Source organism: Balaenoptera musculus, chromosome 13, assembly GCF_009873245.2.
Source record: "Balaenoptera musculus isolate JJ_BM4_2016_0621 chromosome 13, mBalMus1.pri.v3, whole genome shotgun sequence".
In the NCBI taxonomy this organism is placed as follows: Eukaryota; Metazoa; Chordata; class Mammalia; order Artiodactyla; family Balaenopteridae; genus Balaenoptera; species Balaenoptera musculus.
The window spans coordinates 15,584,635-15,611,144 of NC_045797.1; the positions used below are offsets into that span (position 1 = coordinate 15,584,635).

At 40.7% G+C, this 26,510-nt stretch overlaps 1 protein-coding gene across 1 annotated transcript in view; it reads right to left on the reverse strand.

Annotated features, from left to right (window-relative positions):
* The window catches only part of DNAH6 (dynein axonemal heavy chain 6), a 298,716-nt gene that overhangs the window by 93,782 nt on the left and 178,424 nt on the right, over nucleotides 1-26,510 (reverse strand). The window contains exons 46-56 of the mRNA XM_036873333.1: nucleotides 20,047-20,278; nucleotides 15,531-15,683; nucleotides 14,062-14,202; nucleotides 11,775-12,017; nucleotides 10,295-10,462; nucleotides 9,610-9,845; nucleotides 7,147-7,408; nucleotides 5,894-6,017; nucleotides 5,178-5,374; nucleotides 3,398-3,601; nucleotides 1,965-2,090 (exon numbers count right to left, since the gene is read on the reverse strand). Coding sequence (XP_036729228.1) covers nucleotides 1,965-2,090; nucleotides 3,398-3,601; nucleotides 5,178-5,374; nucleotides 5,894-6,017; nucleotides 7,147-7,408; nucleotides 9,610-9,845; nucleotides 10,295-10,462; nucleotides 11,775-12,017; nucleotides 14,062-14,202; nucleotides 15,531-15,683; nucleotides 20,047-20,278 — 2,086 coding nt within the window. The remainder of the gene's footprint in view (nucleotides 1-1,964; nucleotides 2,091-3,397; nucleotides 3,602-5,177; nucleotides 5,375-5,893; nucleotides 6,018-7,146; nucleotides 7,409-9,609; nucleotides 9,846-10,294; nucleotides 10,463-11,774; nucleotides 12,018-14,061; nucleotides 14,203-15,530; nucleotides 15,684-20,046; nucleotides 20,279-26,510) is intronic.

Below are 26,510 nucleotides of genomic sequence, written 5' to 3' on the forward strand. Positions count from 1 at the left end.
CACAAATGTAGAAAGCAGCTAGGTGTACAATCCGAATGACACCTAGTCACAGAAAGCAGGAAAGGCCCAGTCAGAGTGTCCTCTTCCTGGCCCTGCTCTAACCAGGGCCCCACCCCCCACTCCCAAGAGCACGCAGCTACAGGTAAGAGGCTCTGCTCCCCAGGGGTAGAACGTCACAGAAAGTCTTTTGTCCATTGCCATGAGAAAAGAAATTCCCTCAGGACCTCCTGTGTCACGAAGTAAACTGGGGTTTAAGAATCCAGTTAGGGGACTTCCCTGGCGGCGCAGTGGCTAAGAATCTGCCTTCCAATGCAGGGGACATGTGTTCGATCCCTGGTCAGGGAACTAAGATCCCACATGCTGTGGGGAAACTAAGCCTGCGTGCTCTAGAGCCCGTACGCCACAACTAGAGAGAAGCCTGAGCACCACAACGAAGATCCTGCGTGCTGCAACTAAGACCCGATGCAGCTAAATAAATAAATAAATGGTCCACATTAAAAAAAAAAAAAGAAACCAGTTTGGGGCTAACGTAACTGGGCCAAGGATTTTTGGAGACCTCACTCTCTCCTGTAACTTCAGGGTTTGAATGGGGGCCTGGGACCCATTACAGAACTTTGCCCATTTTGGTCAAGGCCACAAGCCACACATGGAAGCTTCCTGGGCTCTTTGTAGCTTGAGCTTGGAGCATGGTAACTTGCTGTGGATTTTCTAGATGGTCAAGGCTGCTCAGATGGTATACTTAACCTTTCTGTGCCTCAGTTTCCTCATCAGTAAAATGGGATAATAGTAGTAACCACCTTGTAAGGTTGCAGTGTGAATTAAAGAGTTAATACACATTAAATACCAACAACAGAGTCTGGCATGCAGTGAGCACTCAGTGAGTGGTAGCTGTTGCTAATATTACTGATTATTCCAGGCACCACGCCAGGGCTGCAGCTAAGCTGCTCCAGGTCCACAGTCTTTTCTGAGCTTCTCGCCATTCTCTTGCAGCAGAGATCCTTCTAGACACGGTTACACTGAGGCTCAGCTCACAGTGTTCACTTACTCATTCCTCTCATAAAATAGAATGGGAAATTAGGGAAATAAACCATAATTATTACCCAGTTTCTTTTGTGCCCAAGGCCATTGTAAATGCTGTCCCCTTTGCCTGGAAAGCCCATCTCTCTAAGCTCCTCCCATGGCGAGCTCATCACGTAGGTCACAGCTTAAATGTTACCACCTGTAGCCATGCATCTACTTTAGCTCCCCCCACCCCCTTATTGGCTATGTCAGCCCTGGGCTTGTCCCTTCAAAGCCCCTACTGCAAGTTCTCATCCTCCCTTTCTGTCTCATTTCCTCTCTCTTTTCTCTGGTTATTATCTCTGTCCCCAACTAGATCGTAAACTAATAAGGGCAAGAACCGCATCTGTATTGTTTGCCATTCATTCTCAAACAATGTGTGTTGAATGAATGAACAGTTTCAAAAACATCCACTCTTGGAGTGATTCTGAGGAAATACAGCATGTAGACTCAACAAACATCAATTCTTTTAAAATAAAAGTTTATATCATACCACTTAATCTAATTCTGACCTTATGTCTAAGTGGAAAATAATGTTTTTGCCCATTGCGGTGTTTTACTGGCTTCACATCACTGGTGCGAGGAGACACTCCCTGATGACACTGCTGCATTGAGTTTTTGGGGCCACTAACGATCAAGATCCACAGGAGGCCTGAGAATCAGCAGTGTCAGAAAACAGAGCCCATCCCACTTAACACCAAAGGAATATCTTCCAAATATTCGATCAATCACAGACTGCTCCCCATTCGAGAGTGTATTGTTTAAGGAGAAAAGCAATTGGTTTGACCAGCTAGAAAAGTGCGCTGACTGGGGTCTTTAGTGTGAGGCAGACATGGCCTGTATAGGATTCCAGATGTGATCTGAAGGTTGGAAACTGACTAAGAAAAGAAAAGTAAAAAGCAAACCTCTTCCAGTAAGATGGGTAAACCAAGTCGGATTGAATTTTCAAGTGTGCGTAAGAAATTACTATCCGTGAGTTTAATGATCTTTAAACCATTTTTGCTTTCTTTGTTTCTTATCCAACGGTTTGCCTGTATGAGAAAGCACAAAGCAGGACATTTACTTTCGAGTTTGTAAAACAGTGGTAGTTTTTAAAGTTTAGAAATTTTGTTCAATCTAGAAACAAGTTTGAAAGATAAGAAAAAGATAAAAATATACCACTCCCCCTGCAAATAAAAATACCTTTTAAATCTAATGTTTGGGATTCTTGCTTTTGTTCAAATTTGGGGCAAATGAAGAAAAGACCCATCTAGGAAAAAAGCTCATGCTTAAGGCTTGTCTTCCTTGCTTTCAAATGGATTCCTTTTTCTAAACCCCATTTAGAACAATTGATCCATGGACTTAAGTTCAGATAATGGGATTCTGTAAATTCCAGGCAGGCTTGCCCTAAAATTCATCACACCCTGACTTCATTCTCACTCCTTAGACCTCTTAGGAACAAAGAACAAGGACAGGAATGCATTTCTGCTCCCACAGAAAACAAATGGTCAACCCCCTAAACAAACCCAATCAATATCAAGTGTGCAGACCCCTATGTTCATGGCAGCACTTCTCACAATAGCCAAGGCATGGAAACAACCTAAATGTCCATCGACAGATGAATGGATAAAGAAGATGTGGTACATATATATGATGGAATATTACTCAGCCACAGAAAAGAACAAAATAATGCCATTTGAAGCAACATGTATGGACCTAGAGATTATCATCCTAAGAGAAGTAAATCAGAAAGAGAAAGACAAATACTATACGATATCACTCATATGTGGAATATAAAATATGACACAAATGAACTTATCTACGAAACAGAAACAGACTTGTGGTTGCCAAGGGGGAGGAGAGGTGGGGGAAGGAAGGATTGGGAGTTTGGGATTAGCAGATGCAAACTATTATATATAGAATGGATAAACAACAAGGTCCTACTGTATAGCACAAGGAACTATATTCAATATCCTGTGATAAACCATAATTGAAAAGAATATGAAAAAGAATGTATATATATATGTGTATACACACACACACACACACACACACACACATATAGGGATAACTGAATCACTTTGCTGTACAGCAGAAATTAACACAACATTATAAATCAACGACACTTCAATAAAAAATTTTTTTAAAAATCAAGTGTTTAGAGCACTTGGACTCTTCCCTTTTTACTTTCTGCCTCCACAAAATGAGGGACGTGGACTAGAAGACATCTCAACTCCCTTCTAGGTCTAAATCTCCAAGATTCTTACAAGTACGTTAAAGTCCATTTTTAGAATTTGTAATAGTGCAATATTAAGCAGAGTTAATAGGCTGCTCTTTTTCTGAAGCGCTGGTTACACACCTGATCTTGGGGATCAATCATCAAAGGCCACCGTCTCCCTTGAGTGACCAGAATGCCATTTTCCGTTGATATCAGGTCACGGGGCAGCCCATCTGTGTTCCATTGCCGTATTTCGTAGGGATCGCCAAGAGTGTTAATGAGACTGAAGGTAGGATTGATTGGGATCTCTAGAGACTGACAGTCCTGGATCCAACACTCTATAAGCTGTAGAAGGAGAAAAGCTTACATGTATAGAGTCAGGAATACTCAGTAAATGAAGATACACACAATAAGTCCTACTTAGGCAGGAGATAGATGGGTCCCGGGGGCAAACGGTTTGAGTTTGTTCCTGTGGACCGATACTCCCAGATGGGAATGACAGGACAATTGAGAGAGGAGGCTGGGCCCTTCCCAGATAGAAGATACATATTCCTCATTCTCGAAGTCAGGAGACCTCCCCCACTACACATGCGCAGAAAGGCTCCTTGGAGGTCGAAAGGGCAGTGAGGTTAACTAATGCTCACTTACCCATAGGCCTCTTTGGTAGAATTCATCTTGGCTAAGAGATGAGGACTCACACATGGGAAATCCTGAGCTATACCAAATACATACTTTGAACCAGGCAAATCAAAATGATTGGTCAAAGGAAACCCGGAAGAAATGCCCATAAAAGTGATTCAAACTGCTATGAGGGTGTGACTCTCTCTGAGCCTGCCCGTGTGTCTATCCACATGTACTGTACTCTATTTTCCTCCTAATAAATACTTTACTTGTTTCACTACTTTCTGTCTTTGTGGGAATTCTTTTTCTGCAAAGCCATAGGGCCAGGGCCTTGTCACTGGCCACTGGTCTAGGGGCAAGGATTCAGTGCTCTCAGCACTGCGACCCGACCTCAATCGCTGGCCGGGAACGGAAACCCTGCTTCAAGCTGCTGCAGGCCGAGGCCACCCGAGATCACTACCAGACTCCACAGGCATCCTGGCACCAGAGCACAGGACACAAGAGTGGACTAATAGGAGATCTGGGGGCTAGAACTACACCATTAACCAGCTGTGGCTTTGGGCATGTCACACGCCCTGTCTGGACCTCAGTTTTCTCGTGTAGAAATGAAAGCGGTTGTCACAGTAGTCTTCACCCACGGGTGTAGGTGGGAGAGTCTGGGAGCACGTGGAGAAGTTGGGAGTTATCACAATGACCGTGGGTGCTACTGGCAATTAGTAGATGGGGCAGAGGGGTGTTAGCATGTCACCTCCTTCAACGAGTGGCACAGTCATGCACACTAGGGAACTGTCTGTCCCCCAAGAGCACCCCTGGCCCCACTGCCCGCTTGGCATCAGATGATCCCTGAGCTCCTATAGAATCTATATGAGTCCTATACCAACTAAGTTTTATAACTCAAGGACAGGGCAAAACATTTTTAGGAGGGCATTTCATAAAAGTGGTTTGCAAATATCTCCACAGTTTCCTGCTCTTTCCCATCGTTGAGCCCTTTGTAGCAGCCTCACCAATTCAGAACACTTCATCCTGTTAGATCCTAAGTGGGGAAGACTCCCTGTCTCTTTTTCTTCCCCCAGGTTCCTGTGTAAGCAAGCGATGAGTAACTTTCTAAGGCGGGAGAGGAAAAGGGGATTGTGTTAAGGAAAGCCTAGGGGTAACCATCACTGACTTGGGGGCAGTGGAATGTATACCTAAGATTCATGGAGAACCTCCCTCTAAACTTGGAAAAATGACACACACACACCCCGCCTCCCTCAGTTTCAGCTGCTTCTCACCCCTCCTCACAGAAAGCACGTTTACCCACCGATTGCCTGTACTGGGCTGTGAAGGCCCCATAATAGGCCACACAAGCTGCTGCTATGAACACATTCCCGATGATATTCGATATCTCCTCGTTGAATTTCTGGATGCTTTCTTCCCATCGGATTTGCTCGTCTCCTAATGCAGCCGTCAGCTTTCCAGCACGTACCAGACGTGCTTTGGTCAGGGCCATCGTCTGTGCTAGAAAATTTAAAGAAAACCGGGTTATGTTATTCAATATTTGCCTACAGTATAAGAAGTTTATTCACCTGCTTCTGCTTATAGCGGAATGAGCATTACTTAGCTAATGATGTCAATACATCTCTGGGAAACCTCACACCAATTCAGCACTAGTACCCATTTCAGAGCCAAGTCCAAGTTTGGCTCTTCCATGCTGAGAGTTCCTTTTTGATACTCCTTTACTCTGGCTGAAGATAGTGCTCTCTTCCTGCCCCTGTGGTATTTATTTTCTGGATCAAATTCATGTGCTGCTCTGTGTTATAATGTAACATTCCCCCCCCCCCCCACCAAAGCCTTATTCAGATATAGGAGTTGAATATATACAATATACTAATGTTATACTGGAAGGTTAAGGCCATCCATTTAGTGCAAATATGCCCTGCATACTGGATGGAAGCTGAGACCTGACTGCCAGAAAACTCTTCTTCCTTTTGAAAATCAGGCATTTCCTGACCAGCATAAATTTTATGAGTTACCTACCCAGACTTTCTTTCTCATTCACGCTTTTGTCGTATTCATGTTGTAAGGCCTGTATTTGATCTTCCACTTTTTTTAGTAATGCTTGCTTTTCTCTCAGAGTAGCCATAGTAATATCAAGTTCAGCCTAATAAAATCAAGTAAATAAGAACAGGCCCCCAAAGAAGGTCAATTCCCATTTATATAGGTTATTTAAAAAAAATAGGATATATGTTCTCTTTCTCTTAAAAGAGTTTGTCCTAAAAGATTGTGATATGATATACAAAGTTAAAACAAATATGAGAGAATAAAATATAAGAGCAGAACCAAAACAAAACAAAACAAAAACAAAGTCCAACAAAATAAATCATAGAAGGATTAGAGAAACAGATGTACCAAGCATTTGAGGATGAATTAGTTACTAAAATGGACTATTAACTTTAAATGATAAAACAAATGAAATACTCATGCAATAGTGAAAACTATCTTTCCTAACTAGTTCTCTAGAGCAGGGGTCTGCAACTATGACCTGCAGGCCAAATTTAGCCCACTGCCTGTTTTTGTGTGGCTTGTGAGCTGAGAATGGATTTACAGTTTTAAATGGTTGGGGAAAAAAAATCAAAAGAAGAATAATATTTCATAACACATGATAATTGTATGAAATGTGGATTCCAATGACCATAAATAAAGCTATATTTGAACACAGCCACACTTAACTCGTGTCTGAATCGTTGATGGCTGTTTTGGTGCTGCAACGGCAGAGTTGGGTAATCGCAACAGAGACCGTAAAGCCGGCAAAGCTGAAAATATTTACTGTCTGGATTTTTACAGAAAAAGTTTGCCAACCCCTGCGCTATAGCCGTGGTTCTTTTGGTAACCTGCTCCACTAAATGATCATTCTTTATTCTGCTTGGGGCCTCACATCCAATTGTGGGTTAAGCTGGTTTTTAGAACCTCATCAAGTGTGGGAGTATTTAGCAAATAGAAACATAGAGTATCAGATGCTACAGCTAAAATAAAGTAAAAAATTACCATAGGCCTGACGATATGAATATAATAAGGACTTATTTTCCTTTTATACTGGAAGAGGGCCGATTTCAGAGGTCATTTCTGAAAAAAACAATCTTTGCTAGCTATTTTTTAAAACAAAAACTAATTTTCAAGAGCATGATTACTATCTATATTGTGTAGGGTCTCAGCAGCACCACAAAGGGAGCTCGAATGATTGATGATCATGGCCTTTGATTCTATAAAATATCACAACACAGACGACGTACCTGTGCAGTGCGGAGTTTCTGTCTCTTTGGCTCGACTTCTTTGACTACGCGAGAGTACAAATCCATCGCTCTTACCCACATGCACATGGATTTACATGCTTTGGATACTTTCTCTACTTTTTCAGGCACGAAATCAGGATTATTAATATACTTTTGAAGCTTTGCCAGGATTTGAGGCTTAACGTTTTCCTTATCATATTCTAAAAGTCTTCTCAGGAAGTTAGAGTCACCAAGAAGTTGCTTTGCTGTTGGCCAATCAGGCCTGAAAAGTACACATGATAAGTTAATAGCATTGTAATGAGGGAATGTAAGAACAAAAGAAGTGTATTCCTTTGAGGACATTAAAGTATTATCCCACAGATTAAAAAAAAATCAGGACTTCTCTGGTGGCGCGGTGGTTAAGAATCCGCCTGCCAATGCAGGGGACATGGGTTCCAGCCCTGGTTCGGGAAGATCCCACATGCCGTAGAGCAACTAAGCCTGTGCGCCACAATTACTGACGCTGCTGTGCTCTAGAGCCCGTAACTACTGAGCCTGCGGACCACAGCTACTGATGCCCGTGCGCTTAGAACCAGTGTTCTGCAACAAGAGAAGCCACTGCAGTGAGAAGCCAGTGCAGGGGCTCGCCGCAACTAGAGAAAAGACTGTGTGCAGCAACGAAGACCCAATGTGGCCAAAAATTAAAAAAAAAAAAAAGAAATCAGATAATATGTCACTTAAGCATGATTAGTTGGAATTCAGACAGAATTATGTCAATTGTTTATGTTATTAGTCATGTAACGTTTAACTTGCTCTGAGTTTTCCTATTATAAAGCAAATATAACACAATTTACTGAAAGCATTTTATTAGTCTTTAAGAGCACCACGAGCTACTACTTTTGTTTTCTAGGCATATATTTATGCAATTTTACTTTCATAGTGTGTATAGTTAGATTTTTAAAAAATACTTACAATGATGTTTCTGCAAATGCTCTTATTTACTGGTTGAGCTACAGTTATAAAAATTTATTTTGTTTGCATCTAACTGACTTTCAAAATTTGTAGAATGACATTTATATTAGTTACCCCCCCAAATGAGGTTTGTTTTACTGCTACTATTACTATTATTAGTTCCAAGAAAGACAGAAAATTGAAGTTAATGTAAAGAAGCTACAAAGATGTGTTTTTAATGTTGTCCAATTATGTGTTACTTATAATAATTTTTAAAAATACTATTAAAGTACCGGTCCAGTTAAAAAAAAAAAGATATTATCCCACACATGGCTTCTAGACTTATTGTGGTGATTGTTTCACAATGTGTGCAAATGTCAAATCGCTATGTAGCACACCCGAAACTAACATAATACTGTACGTCAACTATATAAAAATAAATTAATTAAAAATGTTATCCCAAAAAGTGGGTAGTTTTAATCTCAATACTATAATCCCAGTAATTGGTAGTTATGTGCACCACCATTCATGGGGGGACAAGTAGTTGGATGACTAATGTTCCATACAACACAGTTTTGGTAGAGAAACAATTATAAAATCATAGAGTCATAGAAATGTAAGGCATTATAGGAATAATAGTTTTATTTCAAAAATGGCCCAGGCACTCACATTTTTATCTCCTTTGCTTGGTTTAGATCCTTAAAATCTCTTGCCAGGACACTACAATCACCTTCGAACTGGTTTTGTCTCTCAGTCAAACTCAATCTTTGTGAACTTTGGCCAGGTTGGTCTTTCTCATGTGAAAATCTGATTATGTCAACAATGTTCAATGGTTCTCAGTCCCCTGTGGCCAGGGCTCTCCATCTGTGCTCTGAAGAGCCCCCAGGTCCCACCGAGGTGCTGGCCAGAGGGTTAGTAGGGAGGTCTGGCGGGGGAGGGCTCTGGGCCCTCTACCTTCACTTTGATCACTTTTACTTGGAAAGGTTTCTTAAAACACAATTTTTATTGAAGAAAAGTTTATATTACTAAAGAAAGTTTGAAAACTACATATCTCCTAGGTGAAACCTGAACTGCTTAGCACAGCATACAAGACCGTTCATGATTCAGTCACTGCCCTCCTGCCCAGCACCACCCAATCCATGAGTATCAAAGGTCCCTGAGCTCTCCCCATGGTCCACTCTCCACCTGAGCATCATCTCCCAAAAAACCTGATCACACCTCCGCAGGGGGACTTAGGCACTCTTTTCTTGGCACTCCTTATACTATGCAACTCTCACATGTCTTGAAATTATTATTTTTCATGCCTCTCTCCCCACTAGACTGTAAGTGCCTTGTATGGAAGAACTTTATATTTTCCATCATCTAGTGCAAAGTAGATGTTCAAGAAAATGCTTGTGGAATCAATTTGTTGAATGACAGACTGAACTGATGAGAGGGTGGAGAATAGAATGAAAACATGTAAATGAAAATGGAGAAAAATAGCAAAGAAATTCCACCAGGTATTTTGGTAATGGGTGATTGTGAGGTACTCACTTGGCATTCAAGAGAATAGAGATGGCTTCCATCACAGTCATGACCATATCTGGGGGCTTTGTGAAAACTCTGATTTCAGATATATCTGCTTTATCTAAGGAATCCAGTGCTTTGTTAGCAGCTTCGAGTGCAGGGAGAGCTTCTTCAAGATCTCTTTGAGCATCATCAGCTATGGCTTGGGTTTCTTCGGCTTTCACTTTTGCTATCGCTTCATCTTCTTGCACAATGCTTCGGACCTAACCATTGAAACACGACGGTTTAAGTGGTCTCAGTATTTGAATTTCAATGTTTAAAAGTAAAGCCAATCATAGTGAGTCACATTTGCCCCTTTGGATTAGACCAATGATGAAAGAAGTTTGGCTCTACTGCATTTTATGCTCTCCTTTGTCCGTCTCATGCCATGTTGATAATAATGGAGACAAAGTTATTAGAACAAACAGTTCCTTCTTAAGAGAAGATTCACTGCTTTATATTTCCAGCTGGTACTATTCTCACAACTTTCTCTGTCCCACTCATTGGGTTCACTCATTCTCAGGGAGAGAGCCAGGCTTAAAAGCATGGCTAAATTGATCTATCACTTAATTATTTTAATAACATACTTAAAAATCCAATCATTTGTCATTATATATAAGGGATCAGTTGGTGGTCAAAGCCTTCTCACCCACTGTCGGGTGACGCTGCATACCTGATCAGCATTTTCTTGATCCACTGCCAGTTTGTCCATCAGGGCTTCAACATCTTGTGATTTTGTTAAAAGGACAGGTTCTAAAGCTGAAAGATCTAATTTCATTTTATCTACGAGTACATTTGTTTCTAATAGCTTGGTGAGACCATTCTTTACCCGTTCACATGCCTAGATGACAAGGAAAATATCTATTATGATGAGTATTATAAGTTTACTGACATCTCTTACTCATGTACTAGAATTTCACATCTGCAGAATTGGCGAATCAGTTTGTAATACTTAACACTGTGAATGTACAGAAAGCTTCAGGTAACAGAACTCTAGGAAATGTCCCTGATATTCACCACAGTGGGTTTGGATCCATGCCCCCTGGCCACAGGAGTAGGACGTCACTGAAGGCCCACACTGTATTATTTTTATTCCCTGTGGTAGCTTGGTAGCATGTTGAATGAATGAGGGACAAGTTCAAATAGAAACTCCTGGAGGTCACAGCTCTGGGAGCTGGTTTCCTCAGGGTGCATCAGCAGGGCTGAGACCCCCTGGAGATAGTGCCCTGGGTACTTAGCCCTAGTTGCTGATCTGAACCTTACTCCCCGGTGGTAGGAAATTCTTGACTAGGATCAAAGGAGTGGTATCTGGTAAAGAAGGCACCTCGGAATAACTGTTTTTTGAGGGTGAGACAGAAAACGTGGTTCAAATTGGCATGTTTCAAAAGTATGCGTCACGTTATTTTACTAGGCATATATTTATCAGGTAAAAATCCTCTGAAAAACATTTAAAATATCTAAATGGTAAATGCTTCCATTTTCACTGTTTAAAATGTTGAAAATTTTAGGTCATGTTAATAGCCTGAAGATGATGATGACAGTAGCCACTATTTTCTGAGCACCTCATATGTGTTACGTCATATTCCAAGCAATTCACAAATCATATCTTATTTAAATTCTACAACAATCCAAGAGGTAGATACATATTTTTTTAAAACCTTATTTTCTACTAAGATTGGAACAGTTACAAAACATGCTCAAGGTTGTACAGGAAGAAAGAGGTAGAGCAGAGGTGCTACCTGGTCTGCCTGACACTGAAGTCCTTGCTCTTAATGGGAACCACTGACACGTTAGACCACCAAACCCCCATCTCTATTATTTAACAAAAAGTTCTCCTTCTTACTAAACACTGCAGAGGTGACTAGTTCTCTGCTTAACTTTAATTCTGCTGCAATGTCCATATCATGCTCCCGAGTCAAGGATGCTTATGTAAATGATAGAAGACAAAATCTAAATATCAAGGAAGGGGAAGGCCTTTGGACTGACAGCATGAGACACTTTTTGGTCATATTGTAGGTTTTCAAGGGCATGTATGGGATGGAGAGAAGTCCAGCAGGCAAGATGGAACATAGATCTGCCACTCATTCTGGCAAAAGTTTTGAGTCCAAGCAAAAAAAGAAATTTTTTTTTTAAATTAATAATATTAAACTTACTGAAACCAACTGCTTCTTTTTTTCACTCAGCATATACAAGTAGAGATTGATGAGTTCCAAGTAGGAGGTGGGCGTTGTGTAGTACCGTCTCCGGAGCTCTGTGTAATAGCGTTCTGCCATACTGGAGACACTCAAGTGGACATTCACACACATGAGGGAGAGCTTTTCTTTCAGTTCTTCATTTACAGCATCAATGTTTGAGAAAAATGTCTTTGACACAGAAAGAAGTGCTTCTCTGGGCCACTGTAAATAAAGATATGATTTGGAAAGTCTGTTGCTCATTTCCATAATACACAGTTTAACTATGAAGAAAAATGCATTTCTCTGAAAGTCTTTTTTGCCTTGTCCCCCCTTTCACCTTGTTAACTCCTACTCGTGTCCGTGATGTTTCATGAATTGAATGGCTGTGCTCATTTGAGGGAGGTCCTGGGTCTGCATTTGCTGACCCCAGCACAGTGTCTGGTACACAGAAGTTGTTCAAAAACTATTTGATTGATTGAATAAACGTGGGTGTTTTCAGCATAACTGCATGAATAAAATCACATCCATTATGAGGACCTCATGTCCTCTCTGCTTATTATACAGTTTGATCGTCAGATTCATGGTTATAATCACTGTCCTGTTCACCTCAACTCCTTTGCTCCTCTCTTGTCTCTTTGCTCAGTCAAGTGCAACTCTCTGTTACCCCACACCTGCAACTGTGCAGATAGCACGGCTGGGAAAACCCCCCACAGCTGTGCTGACTGGCCTCACTGTCAATACATGGCAACTAGCTCAAGCGGGTTCTTAGCCCAGAAATGCTTCTACATTGTCTCATCTGTCACTCCTGTATCCTCCTGAGTATTTCGCACCCTATGTTACTTCCTCAGACTGCTAACACTTCCTCTTTCCTCTTCATTCTCAGCTCATGACCTTGCTCTCCACATCACTAAAAAAAAATAGAAGCAATGCAAACAGAGCTTCAATGAATTTTCACCCCCACGTCTTCCCCTCTACTTGCATCTGTGGGCTTACACTCTGGGGTGAGCTGTGCGTACTCCCTACCCACGTCAGCCCCTTCACTGGTGACTCCATCGCATCCCTTCTTGCTTATTCAGTGACACTGGTCCAACAATGCCTAACTCTGTCTGCTGCACCATCAATATAATTCTCTTTTCTGAATCATTTCCATCAGCACACATGTGTGTTGTTTGTGTTCTCCACTTAAAAAAAATACTTCTCTCTTGACCTCACATACCCCTCTAGCTATTACCCATCTCTTAGTGTTCCTTTGTGGCAAAACTCCTTGAAAGAGTTGTCTCTGATTCCCCTCCTTTCCTCTCTCTTGAACCTTCTACCCCATCACTCCACCAGAAGAACTCTTGTCAAGATCACTGGTAACTCTACACTGGTAAATTTAATAGTCTTCTCTTCTTTATAAATTCTATTCTGCCTTTGTTCAATGATTGTCATTGTCATCCCTTGCACATGAGTAAATTCCTAGTGGGCTTTGAAGCTAATGTAAGTATCCTTGAGGAGTTATTGAACAATGTGTTACCACTTTAAAATCAAGCAAGTTCAGATATATACCCGGAAAAGACAAAAACTCTAATTCAAAAAGACACATGCACCCCTATGTTCATAGCAACACTATTTACCATAGCCAAGACATGGAAGAGAGACCTAAATGTCCATCGACAGATGAATGCATAAAGAAGATGTAATGTGTATATATATATATATATATATATATATATATATATATATATATATATATATATAGTGGAGTATTACTCAGCCATAAAAAAGAATGAAATAATGCCATTTGCAGCAACGTTGATGGATCTAGAGATTAGCATACTAAGTGAAGTCAGACAGAGAAAGACAAATATCATATGATAAAACTTATATGTGGAATCTAAAAAATGATACAAATGAACTTATTTACAAAACAGAAATAGACTCACAGACATAGAAAACAAACTTATGGTTATCAAAGGGGAAAGGTGAGGGGAGGGATAAATTGGAAATTTGGGAGTAACAGATACACAGTACTATATATAAAATAGATAAGCAACAAGTACCTACTGTATAGCACTGGGAACTGTATTCAATATCTTTTAATAACCTACAATGGAAAATAATCTGAAACATATATATACACACATATATATACCATTGAATATATATATGTAACTGAATCACTTTGCTGTATACCTGAAACATTGTAAATCAATTATACTTCATTAAAAACAATAAAATCAAGCAAGTCCTACTTCTCAAAGAGATATCCTGTGATGTCACCGACCTGGACAAACCAATCAATGGTGCAGCAGTTCACAAGGGATGGAAACATCCGGCATCGGGACCGAAAGGCCTCCCCAACAGGGCTCATGCAGAGAACAATGTGCAGCTTCTGACGGACTCTGCTGATAAAGTATTGAAACACCTGACAAAAAGAAAGACATTTTCAATTTAGAATAAGGCTGAACCAACCATGAAAATAAGTGTTGGCTAATGCATCTGACTCTACCAATATCAAATTTTAAAAAATGTTAGTATAGTGGATGTGTGAATTGTTTTAACATCCCATTCCAACCCCTTTTTCTCATGCAGACTGGAAAGATTAAATGACATTTTGCAGACTCTGTTGCAACTTGGGTTTGGGATGTGATGTAGGTCCTCTTCATCAGTGGATTTAAGGAGACCCCTTGAATAAAGTGGAGAGAGGTATTCACACAAGGCTTTGCTTTGGGGTAGGAGACCATTGGGAGAAAGAGACAGGGTACAGGGCAACTATTTCTGCAGGTGCAGAGCCTGGCAGAAATGGCATGGACCTAGGGTCACTGTCTCTGGATGTGGCTCCTTACTTCAGCTGCTCCCAACATGGTGGGGGATACATGGCTTTGGAGGTGGCAACTGAAGCAGTAGCACACTGATTGGTTAGAGGTTTCTTGGATCAGCAGAATGGTCGTGGCAGAGGCAGCAGTGTCCTTGACTGTTGACTTCTACAGTGTCATTTCATAATCATTCCAAGGAATTCAGCCTGGAATCCCTTTCTTTAGCCTTCCCAATGGTTGTGTCCCTCGAATAAAGCCGTTTCTGCTTACATTGGTTGTCTGTACCTATAAGTCCTGACCTAGCAGTGGAGGGAATTCTCATGAAAGGACACAGAAGAGATGATATGAGAAAGACTGGCCAAAAAAGTTAGATAAGGTGCAGAAAGAAGAGAAAAGTCTGGGCTAGACAAATAGCAGCTTACAGAGTGTAGCACGGTGTTGGAGAAATGGATGTGGACAGCAGCTGTGTTGTGTGTGTGTGTGTGTGTGTGTGTGTGTGAGAGAGAGAGAGAGAGAGAGAGAGAGAGAGAGAGAGAGAGAGAGAGAGAGAGAGAGAGAGAGAGAGAGAGAATGCATTTCATAATCTTGCTGATAGGAAAGGCAGTCAAAAGTACTGAACTCCTTAGGCAGGGCACTGGGGGGTGTGTGAAATAAATTTGTGTTTAAGAAGGATAAGAGAAGCTTTCCAGTTTGGACAGATCTATGATCTCCATGGGATAGTAGGGTTTCTGTTTTCTGCTTTCCATAACAGTTTCTGGAAGTCTGATGAACCAATGCTTTAAATGTAGGAAATAAAATACATAGGATTACAAAGGAAACAAATTATATTGAAAAAATTCTATCCATGGACTGCTTAAGGGGATTTGTGGACCACTGGAAAAAGGCTAAGACAACTTTTTGTTTTCCAAAACCTTCTTACCATTCTGACATGTCCTACCTCATCTCTATTCCCCTCAGAAATTCCTACTTCTTTCACTCTTGGTCTGGTGGCTGCTAAAACCTGCTCCAGTTCATCCTTTTCAAATAAATTAGGCACTTCACCTGAGTTCAGGATGTTATTTATATCTTCTAGAAACTCTTCGACTACAATCTGTAGAAGAAAGCAGACTGGTCATTATACCTTATTCAACCATTTTACATTTACTGCCTGTATATTACAAAGCAAATATATGATCTAAAATTCACATTGAGTTAATTTTATCTTTAAGAGAAGATGACCCTGGGGGAGTGGCCAAGATGTTAAAGTAGGATGACCCTGAGCTTGCCTCCTCCCACAGCACACCAAAATTAGAACTATTTACAGAGCAACTATCAATGAGAGTGACCTACTTAATGCATAGAAATATAAACAGAGAATTAGGCAAAATGAGGCAACAGAGGAATATGTTCCAAACGAAGGAACAAGATAAAACCTCAGAAGAAGAACTAAGCAAAGTGGAGATAAGTAATCTACCTGATAAAGAGTTCAAGGTAATGACCATAAAGATCCTCATGAACTAGAGAGAAGACTGCATGAACACAGTAAGAAGTCTAACAAAGAGAAGATATAAAGAAGAACCAAACAGAGCGTGTTTCTAAAATTTCTATGAAAATACAAAAGATCCTGAATAGCCAAACTCATCTTGAGAAAGAGGAACAAAGCTGGAGGTATCATGCTCCCTGAGGTCAAACTATACTAGAAAGCTACAGTATTCAAACAGTATGGTATTGGAACAAAAACAGACTCATAGATCAATGGAACAGAATAGAGATCCCAGAAATAAAACACACACTTATATGGGCAATTAATCTACAACGAAGGAGGTAAGAATATACAATGGGGAAAAGACAGTCTCTTCGATAAATGGTGCTGGGAAAACTAGACAGCTACATCCATAAAGAATTGGACTACTTTCTCATACCGTATACAATATATACTTTCTGTCCATTTCTCTTTCTCTTCTTCTGAAATTCCCACAATGTGGATATTGTTTGTTTTGATTGTGTCCCATCAGTCCCATAGGTTTTCTTCACTCTTTTTCTTTCTTTTTATGCTTCTGACTGGATAATTTTAAATGTCCTGTTTTCTAGGTCACTGATTCTTTCTTCCACATAGTTGAATCTCTTTTGAAGCTCTCTATTGAATTCCTCAGTTCAGTCATTGTATTTTTCAGCTCTAAGATTTCTGTTTGGTTTTATTTAAATTTTTAAAATTTTATTTATTTTTGGCTGTGTTGGATCTTTGTTTCTGTGTGAGGGCTTTCTCTAGTTGTGGCAAGTGGGGGCCACTCTTCATCACGGTGCATGGGCCTCTCACTATCGCGGCCTCTCTTGTTGTGGAGCACAGGCTCCAGACGTGCAGGCTCAGTAGTTGTGGCTCACAGGCCTAGTCGCTCCATGGCATGTGGGATCTTCCCAGACCAGGGCTCAAACCCGTGTCCCCTGCATTGGCAAGCAGATTCTCAACCACTGCACCACCAGGGAAGCCCCTGTTTGGTTTTTTAAAAAATTGTTTCTATTTCTCTGTTGAACTTCTCATTTGTTTATGCATTGTTTTCCAAATTTCATTTAGTTGCCCATCTGTGTGTTTTTGTAGTTCACTAAACTTCTTTAAGAGGATTATTCTGAATCTTTGTCTGACAATTCACAGATCTCCCCTTCTTTAGGGTCAGTTATTGGGGTTTTATTAGTTTCCTTTGGTGGTATCATGTTTACCTGATTGTTCATGATCCTTGATTCCTTACATTGTCATCTGCACATTTGAGTAAGTGATCTTCTCTTCCAGACTTTACTGGATCACTTTGGCAGAGATTGTTCTTCACCAGTCAGCTCAGTTTGGGTTTCTGGACATATCAACTGGTAATATCTTTGAGCAGGTGGGACTTGCTATCAATGTCTATTTTAGGGTAGGGATAATGCCTGAGCTCTGAGGTCATGGGTGATGCAACTGGCTGAGAACAGTTGGACAGGACTTCTGACTTGGTTTTAAATGAGCAAGGCTATAGGATGAGCTCTGTGATTGCCTGGGTTCTCTTATCAGGTTTCCTAGACTGTTGGGAGTGGGTACTATACTTAGCGGTAGGTGGGGCTATGAATTAGCTTCCCTGCCCTGGCAGAGTGGGAGAATGGGCTCCAAGCCCAAAAAGGCTGTTTGTGGTCTGGTGGGGTGGGGCATGGCAGGGAGGTACACTCATCATTGGGCACTGTTATGAATTAGCTCCCTTGCTGAGGTGGAGAAGGAGAGCTGGTTCCAAACATCTTCCTAGGTGTTTCTGGTCAAGCTTTCTGCTTGGAGGGACTGGGAACTAAGCAGTGGATGGGACTATGAATTAGTTGCCTTGCCTGGGAGGAGCAGGAAACTGGCTCCAAGGCTGGAAAGGCTCTTTGTTTGTGGTCTGGACGCAAGCTGATCTGCATCCCAAGTTCCGTGGCTGGACAGTGCCACTCCACTGGCTTTGCCCTGTGGGCCATCTACTCTGTCTGCCATACTCTCCTCTTGAGTGTTGCTGGGCCACACAGCTTTCCAGGTGTTCTGGCCAGGCCTTCTGGCTGGGCGGGGCCAGGAGCTACACTCAGCAGTGAGCAGGGTATGACTGGGTGGGTGGGGGGACCGGACCAGGCTCCAGGGCTGGCAAGGCTCTTCATTTGAGGACCTCGAATCAGGCAGACCTGCACCCCGCTGAGTTCCCTGGTCAGACTGGTTCTGCAGATGAGCAAAGCTGCTGGCTTGGACCACTACTTGGGCGCTGTGGGTAAGAACTTGGTTTGTCATGATCTGAGTGCTGGTTGTTACATCCTCACGCCTTCTCCGTCAGTCAGATTCCCAGAAGTCAAGCACTGCAGATTCCTCCACCATCCCTGTGATGCAAGACTCCCAAGATGCTACCCAGAACACTGCGGGAGCTGGATGTCCACCCTGGGCTCTTTCTTTCCACTGGAGAGACCCCAGGCTCAGAGGAGACCTCTTGATGTGGTGCTGTGCTGGCCTGGGAGGAGGGCAACGTGGTCAGTGTGTCATTGCTCCTCTTACCCTTCTAACGTGGACTTTCTTGGTCTCTGTGGTGCAGGGGTGTGCTTCAGCCTCACCCCCCAGGTTCTAGGATTTTCTCCGTGTCTCATCTGTGAATGATTGTTAGGTGTTCTTGTGAGGGGGAGCAGTCGGGACTGACCTATGTCACCATCTTGGTGATGTCACTTGTTGTCACTTTGCTCTTGCATTATTTTCCTGATGTCACGAAATTGTTTATGTGTTCTCTTGTAGTTCTCTGAGCATCTTTAAAACAACAATTTTGAATTCTTTGTGGGGCAATTTGTGGATCTCCATTTTTTGGGGCCGGTTATTGGAGGTTTACTGTGGAGTCACGCTTCCCTGATTCTTCACCATCCCTGTAGACTTTAGATGTCTGCCCATTTGAAGAAGCAGTCACCTCTTCCAGACTTTATGGGCTGACTTCGGTAAGGGAGACTTTCAGCGGTGGGTGGGGGCACACTGGGGCACTAGACGCCAGGTCTAGTGGGGCAGGGCACCGAATATGGGGACATGCGGTGTGGGGAGGTTATGTGACTTCGGCTCAGGCCACAGTGGCCACACACTCAGTTGCAGGTCTTCTCTCATTTGTAAAAAATATTTACATACTCAGATATAAGGTCACTGGTTGTCACAGATGTTAAAAACATTTTTCCCACTTTATTCGTACTTAGTCATTTTATAGTGTTTTCAAAATTAAAATGAAGTTTAAAGTACTTATGCATCAGATTTATCACTTTTTTATTCCTTGGCTGATTTCTATAAACGTATATTTTCCCTAATATTAAAAGTGTAATCAATGTAGACAATCCTCTATTATGGAGTAAATTCAGGATCAGTTAAATTTGTTGTAGACATAGATGTAATCTTATTTTGATTTTAAATTTAATTTAACCAAAACATATCCATTATTTTTTCCTTTTCTTTCTTTTTTTTTTTTTTAAACATCTTTATTGAAGTATAATTGCCTTACAATAGTGTGTTAGCTTCTGCTTTATAACAAAGTGAATCAGTTATACATATACAATATGTTCCCATTTCTCTTCCCTCTTGCATCTCCCTCCCTCCCACCCTCCCCATTTTTCCTTTTCTTGAGTAAAGCATGTTTCCCTAATTGATTTCACTTAGGGAATTACTTTCTTATATTTATTTCTACAGGAATAGTTTATTACCTGTTTTCTATGTCCTTTCCCTCCAAGAAAAGTTAAGTCCTTTCTCGCCCTCTTAACCTCTGATCACATTTACTTACTTAGAATTTAAAGGGGGAAGCAATAGTTGGTAAAAGAAGTAAAAATGTATCATAAAAGTCTTTCATAAGGCCCAAGAACTCTGTTATTAGAGGGAATGATTCCCTGAACTACATCCTAAAAACTATTTGAAGTACACACACGTGATTGTAACACTTGTCCTTTTCCTGTTCTTGGTCTTTCGCTATTTAGATATGTACCTGGGTGTCCGTGAAGAGGAAAACCATATTCCTGTCTTCTACACCAGCCAGTTTGTACAGCTTCCTCAGGTCTTCATGAAAACAGTCATAATTATACCCCCGGCTCAATTCAATCTGCAAACATTTGTAACCACATATGTGAGCTGCAAGTCTTGTAAGAGACTGCTTTCCTGTGCCTCCCACTCCAACCAGCAGGGCATTGCCTCTTTCCTGACGAATCATGCGGGCGATCCTGCGGGAGACAAAGCAGACAAAGGTTTATTTCAAGTGTACAGACAAGGCTTCTGCTCAGAGGGCCTGCCCCAGTGTGGAAGGCTGGTGGCCTCTGGAGGGTCATCCCCCAGCCAAAGGCCACAGGGAAGAGCAGGGTATGTCTGAGGTTCATGGTTGGGAGAAAAGCACCACTGGTTTCCTTATATCCATCTCTCCCCCATTTCCTATAGGCTGTTGGCCTTGGTCACATAAATTAAGTAAGGTAAAATCTCTTCTCCCTTCTTCAAAGTGTGAAGGATTTTTTTAGGGAGGCTGGCTGCTCTAGGCCACTACTTATATTAACCATTATATGGGCAAGCAGGTCTCTAGTTCTAAGGATGAGCAAGAGAAAAATCGCTGAATGTAGGAAAGGAGACTGCAGCTCAGAAAACATCAACAGGAATAATGTGAAATGGATTTACTACATCAATAAAATTTTAGAAAATTTCTGATTCATGTTAACAATAAGAATTTTAAAAAAATTGCAATCATGATACTAGAGTGAGCACTCAGAAAGGGGAAAAAAATCCAAGTGTAGGAAAAATTGATGGTTGATGGAAAGTCTGACTACCAAATTGAAAACCTCAGTGGAAGATGGGCCTCACAATAGGATACCGTGGAAAATTGAATAGGTGAAGTAGAAGGCAAACTCAAGGAATTTAGCCAGACCTCAGAGAAAAAAAGATAATGATATTAAAAACGATGAGAGAGAAAATGGAAGGCAAACAGGAGAAACAAATTGAATCCCAGAGGCCACACAATAGGAATTCTAGGAGAAAAAAGGGGGGATAGAGCTGAAATAATAGAAGAAACCCCCAGAGCTGAGCCCCTAGATCTGAGGAAGTCACTGAGTGTCAGGAAAGAAAGTCAAAGAAGACAAGCAGAACACTAAATGTTTTCTAGGAGATCTATAAATATAAAATAAACTATGTGTGTGTGTGTAGGTGAATGTATGTAATCATGCATATGTGAATCAAAGTATGAAAGAGAAATCTATATTTTAGACATAATTGAAAATTTGTGAGCATCTGAAAAATAGATATAATAGATTAGTCCCAAAGGGACAAATAATTTTAGGCTGGCCTTAGGCATCTCTTTTACAAGATGACATTCCACAATGGTTAAGAGGGAAAACTATCATTTTATTTCTCAGAGAGTAAACCACCTGCAAATCATTCCTAAAAGAGTCCTTGAAGGTATATAGAGAAGTATGAATAAAATTCAAAAACTCAAGAAAAAGGGGGAAGGGATGCCAGTATAAAAGTGAGCAGTTTGTATGAGAGTCAAGTTCATATACTGTTGTTAAGATAGAAGGGTAATGGTAGGGCTTCCCTGGTGGTGCAGTGGTTAAGAATCTGCCTGCCAATGCAGGGGACACAGGTTTGAGACCTGGTCTGGGAAGATCCCACATGCTGCGGAGCAATGAAGCCTGTGCACCACAGCTACTGACCCTGCACTCTAGAGTCCACGAGCCGCAACTACTGAGTCTGTGTGCCACAACTACTGAAGCCCACGTGCCTGGAGCCCGTGCTCGGCAGCGGGAGAGGCCACTGCAGTGAGAAGCCTGCGCACCGCAACAAAGAGTGGCCCCATTCACTGCAACTAGAGAAAGCCCGCACGAAGCAATGAAGACCCAAAGCAGCCAAAAATAAATAAATTTATACTAAAAATAGGTAATGGTAATGTCAATAAACTCACCTTAAAAAGAAGATGCAAATGTAAAAAATTTCTTTTTAAAAAATTATCACCTAAAATCTCAGATCGGGTCATCAGAAACTAAGAAATCATGAGAGAAATGTAAAAGCAGGTTTAATTTCTCTCTCTCAATCTCTCTCTTTTTTTTTAATAGGAAGGTATCTGTCATCTATCTTCTCTATTTTTAATTCATGATGCTGATAATTGGAAAAAACAAAGTTCAAATATTTGAAAAGGATAATGGCTTTATTACTTTTTTAATTAAGAAAGTAAAATATGATCATTGTAACTGATGGGAAAAAACCATTGCTAACACTTTACCACTTGTAAGCTCTATCGCGAGGGCCTGGATGCTGTCCTGCTCTCTATGGGAGCAGTGTGTAGCACATAGTAGGTGTTTCATAAATAAATTTATGTCTGTTGACTTGTATGTGTGTGTTTACAAAAATGGAATTAAACTCTACACCACATTTTGTTTTGTGACTGTTTTGCTAAATAATGCTTTATGGACATTCTCATGCTAGTAAATACAACAATAGATATACCATAATTTATTTAACCGGTTCCCTACTGATGGATATTTAGTTCTTTTCATGGTTTTGTTATCATATTGACAATATTAAAAAACAAACCTTAATGCTAGCTGCAAATAGAATCCTTTCAGATCATGAGAGAGAGAGAGAATCCATGAAACAAAAAAGAGGATGCATTAAAATAAGTTAGAAAATAAGTTAAGATGGCATAACTGTGGTTGTTAAAGCCATACTTTGAAATAATATTTAATTATATAGGCTTGTGGAGGCAAATGAAATGTGTTAAAGGCATAAGGTTTAGCTCTATGTGCCATAATTGAATTTTGTAAAAAAATTATATATGCTTATATTTGAAAGCACCATACAATTTTAAGTGACTGTCTCTAGGTGAGGAGGTGGAATTACGAACAATGTTTTTGTAAATTTACTGTAATAAGTGTATTTAGTATATAATCAGAAAAATAATCACTATTTTTTTTTAAAGAAAACGAAGTAGATCTATTTCTCCCTTGTAGGAAATATAAAGATGTCTTCCTTATGCAGTAGTTCTATCATTAAAAAGATCTTGGTAATAGGCATTTTTATAAGTAAAATTACATTTATGAAAAAAGGAAATAAACATGTGATTTCTCATTCTAACTATCTCTGAAATTCAGTACACTATCACCAAATCACCTGTATTGAGGTAATCAACTTCTAAACACCTTAAAAACTGTGAATTAGACAACAGTGGTTAAATAGTTCTTATGCGCCATCTTCTTTGATGGCAGGGCATAGAAGCTGCGTAGCGTGAGCTTAGAACGGGGAGCCTACAAGGACTGATTTGAAAATGCTCCTCTGGGACAAAGCGCAGACTCCTAGGTCATTATTCAGGATCGTCTGAAATAAGTATCAAACTTTCAGATTGGTCTTCTACAGCTTCACACTCTCTCCTGCCCTTACAGTGAGTGTGCTGTTTCACTGCCCAGAAAGCCTTGATAACACTGCTTTGCCTAGAAAAGGAGTGAGCAAAAGATGGCCTATGGGCCAAAACTTACCCACAGATTGGTTCTTCAAAAAAATTAAAAAAAATTTTTATGGCCTATGAGCTAAGAGTGGTGTTTAGATTTTTAAATGGTTGACAAAAAAATCAAGAGAGTAATATTTTATGATATGTGACATTATCACATGACATTCCAACATGAGTGTCCATAAATGAAGTTTTATTTGAGCAGAGCTGCGCTAATTTATTCACTGAGTGGAGGTGGCTGCTTTTGTGTTACAATGGCAGAGTTGAGTAATTGTAACAGGGTCTGCAGCAGAGCCTAAAATATTTACCATCTGGCCCTTTATGAAAGAAGGTTGTAGCTCCCTTCCCTAGGACCTGCCGACTAAAAACTGTCGCTTGCCACCTGGTTGTACAAGGATGAAGTCACTAACCACTGCAGTCTCTGACCTTCAACACACCCTGAAAGGAGTTCAGGGTGGAGATCAGGAATGAGGAACTCTGTGCTCTAGGAAAAACTGGCAGAACAGGTCTTCAGATATATATTTTCAGGAGATTTTACGAGCTCGATTTCTTGCATCTTCTCATATCTAGAAAAGCACTAAAATCGTTAACGGAGACATCTGCTCCTTGTGACTAACAGCAACCTTCTGCCAAAATGTGTGCTTGACTGCACGTACCCCCCTTCACCAAAATCATCTCCCCCCTACCTCTCTGGAGCAGTTCCTCGTAGCTACCTGAGAGGCTGTTTTCTGGGCTATAGTCCTCATTTTCCCCCCAATAAAACTTAACTCATAACCCTCACATTGTGCTTTTTTTTTTTCATTTGACAGATACTTTGCTAACTCCTCCCCTAAAACAACTAAGACCCACAGGTACTATTTCCACTGCTATATCTCTATCACAATGCACATCTAACAGACGACACTTCAGATCATTTGCTTATATCTCCTCAGCTACCTCTGAGAGTATAAAATTGAGGGCTGAATGGATATGTAATAATGTTTTGTTATTTTTTCCCATAATGCACAAGGGCTCTATAGTGGATGAAAATATTGACTATCATAAATATCTTGCACTTTATATGTTACTCTTTCCTTGTTTCATTTACATTATAGTAATTTGTTTTTTCCATCTGAGATTATTTGAAACAAATGACTTGTCCTTTCTGCTTCCCAGTGTTATTTTTTCTGTCAACTTACATATCAATGGATAAAAAACTCCCTCCACTGAGAATCCTCCAAAGTTACATTTTCTCTGCTGTAGGAGGCAAGAGATGGCTCTCCTAATTAATAACTTTATTTTAACAGAGAGATCCATTTGACCATCCTTGCAGTATGGTGACAACTTTGGGGGCATGTAATAGGTAAACGGCTTGGTGCAAACTGCTCTTCGAAAGCACAGGCTCTGAAGTAAATTTTTATTTTTTCTGAGTTGGGAAGGCTGTTATTCAGTTATCCTATGCAACAAAACAAGAAACTAGAATGTTAACAAATGGAAATGTAGTATCTGCTATATTGCTGAATATTTAGTGATTTTCCCAAAACTCATGTTCATAATGGAAGTCCTTTTCAATTGCTAATCAGTAGTAGGTGTTTGAAAGTTCTTACTTAAGACAAGTAGAAATTCCTCTCTAGAAAAAAAGAGAACACATCTACATAGTTATTCACATGGCGGTCCTTTTTGCAGGAAAACTAAATCCCCCATTTTACAAATGGTTTTTAATTTCCTTCTGTAATATTTTAAGCAAACCTTGAGTAGCCTGGTGATTCCCTTTCACAAAAGTAAGAGAGATTATAAATATAATTAAGCCGAATTTGCCTATCATCTGGTCTATTCTTCAGGAAGTTTCTCAGACCAGAGTTCTGCCATTCTTTTCTTTTTTCTTTCAGGCTTAGGGCTTGCTTGAGCTATGGGAATAAAAGTTGTTAGGAGTTAGCGTGTGGGTATATTGGCAGGGGGACAGATGGGAAGCAAGTGGTATCTTGACAACCCAATGAAAAACTATTTTATGTTACAACACTTGAGCTGTGATGAACATAAATCCTTGAATTAGAGTTCATTAAATAGCAGAAGTATAGGAAGGGCAAAAGACTTGGTTTGCTTATGGTTATGGAAGAAAAATCCTGGAGATCTGTCAGTCTTAACAAGGTCCAACACGAAAATATAGTTGACAAGAGAAACAAACAAAGCAATTAAAATCTTGCCATGGTAGTAGACCATGGGAAATCCTGTCCTCACACACATTTTGCACTGCTTATTCCACAGAATACTATATCAAATCTGGGTATCACATTTTAAGTGAAACATCAAAAAGTTATTAAGGGCTCAGTATGTTGAAGACTGGAAATAATTGCTAATAGGCAATAGTGAAACATCTGGGATAATTATGCCTGGAGAAGGTAAAGCTAAGAAGAACTTGGTCATGATTTGCAAATATTTGGAAGGCTGTTAGGAAAAAGAGGGATCCATTTTGGGTGGAGGCATCTACAGTGAAGTTAAAATCAAAGCACTGGATACGATCTCCAGCCTGCCACTCACCAGCTAGAGGGCTTCGGACAATTCACTTAATCTCTCTGTGGCACACGGTATTGTCCAAAAATGCCTGCAATAATGTTTCTGGTCCTACTTGCTCTTTGACCCTATGAAGAGATAGAGTCTCTGATCCTGTCTTGTGAACCTGGGTAGCCTGTATGATGCTTTTACTGACAGAGTATGGTAGAAGTGATGCTGAGTGACTTCCAAGGCTGTGTGGTGAAAGGCCATTTGCCTTCTGCCTGGCTCGCTCTTGGGGCACGAGCCTTTGGAGCCCTGAATCACTGTGTAAGAAGCCCCTGCACTCTGATGCTGCCTTGCTGGAGAGACAGTGGAGTCCACAGGGAGGCAGAGATGGGCCAGGTGTTCTAGGTGCTGTCTGACTGCAACTGCATGAGAGACCCCAGGAGAGAATGGCTGGGAGCCATGAGAAGTAATGAAAAAATAAAGCTACTAAGTATTAC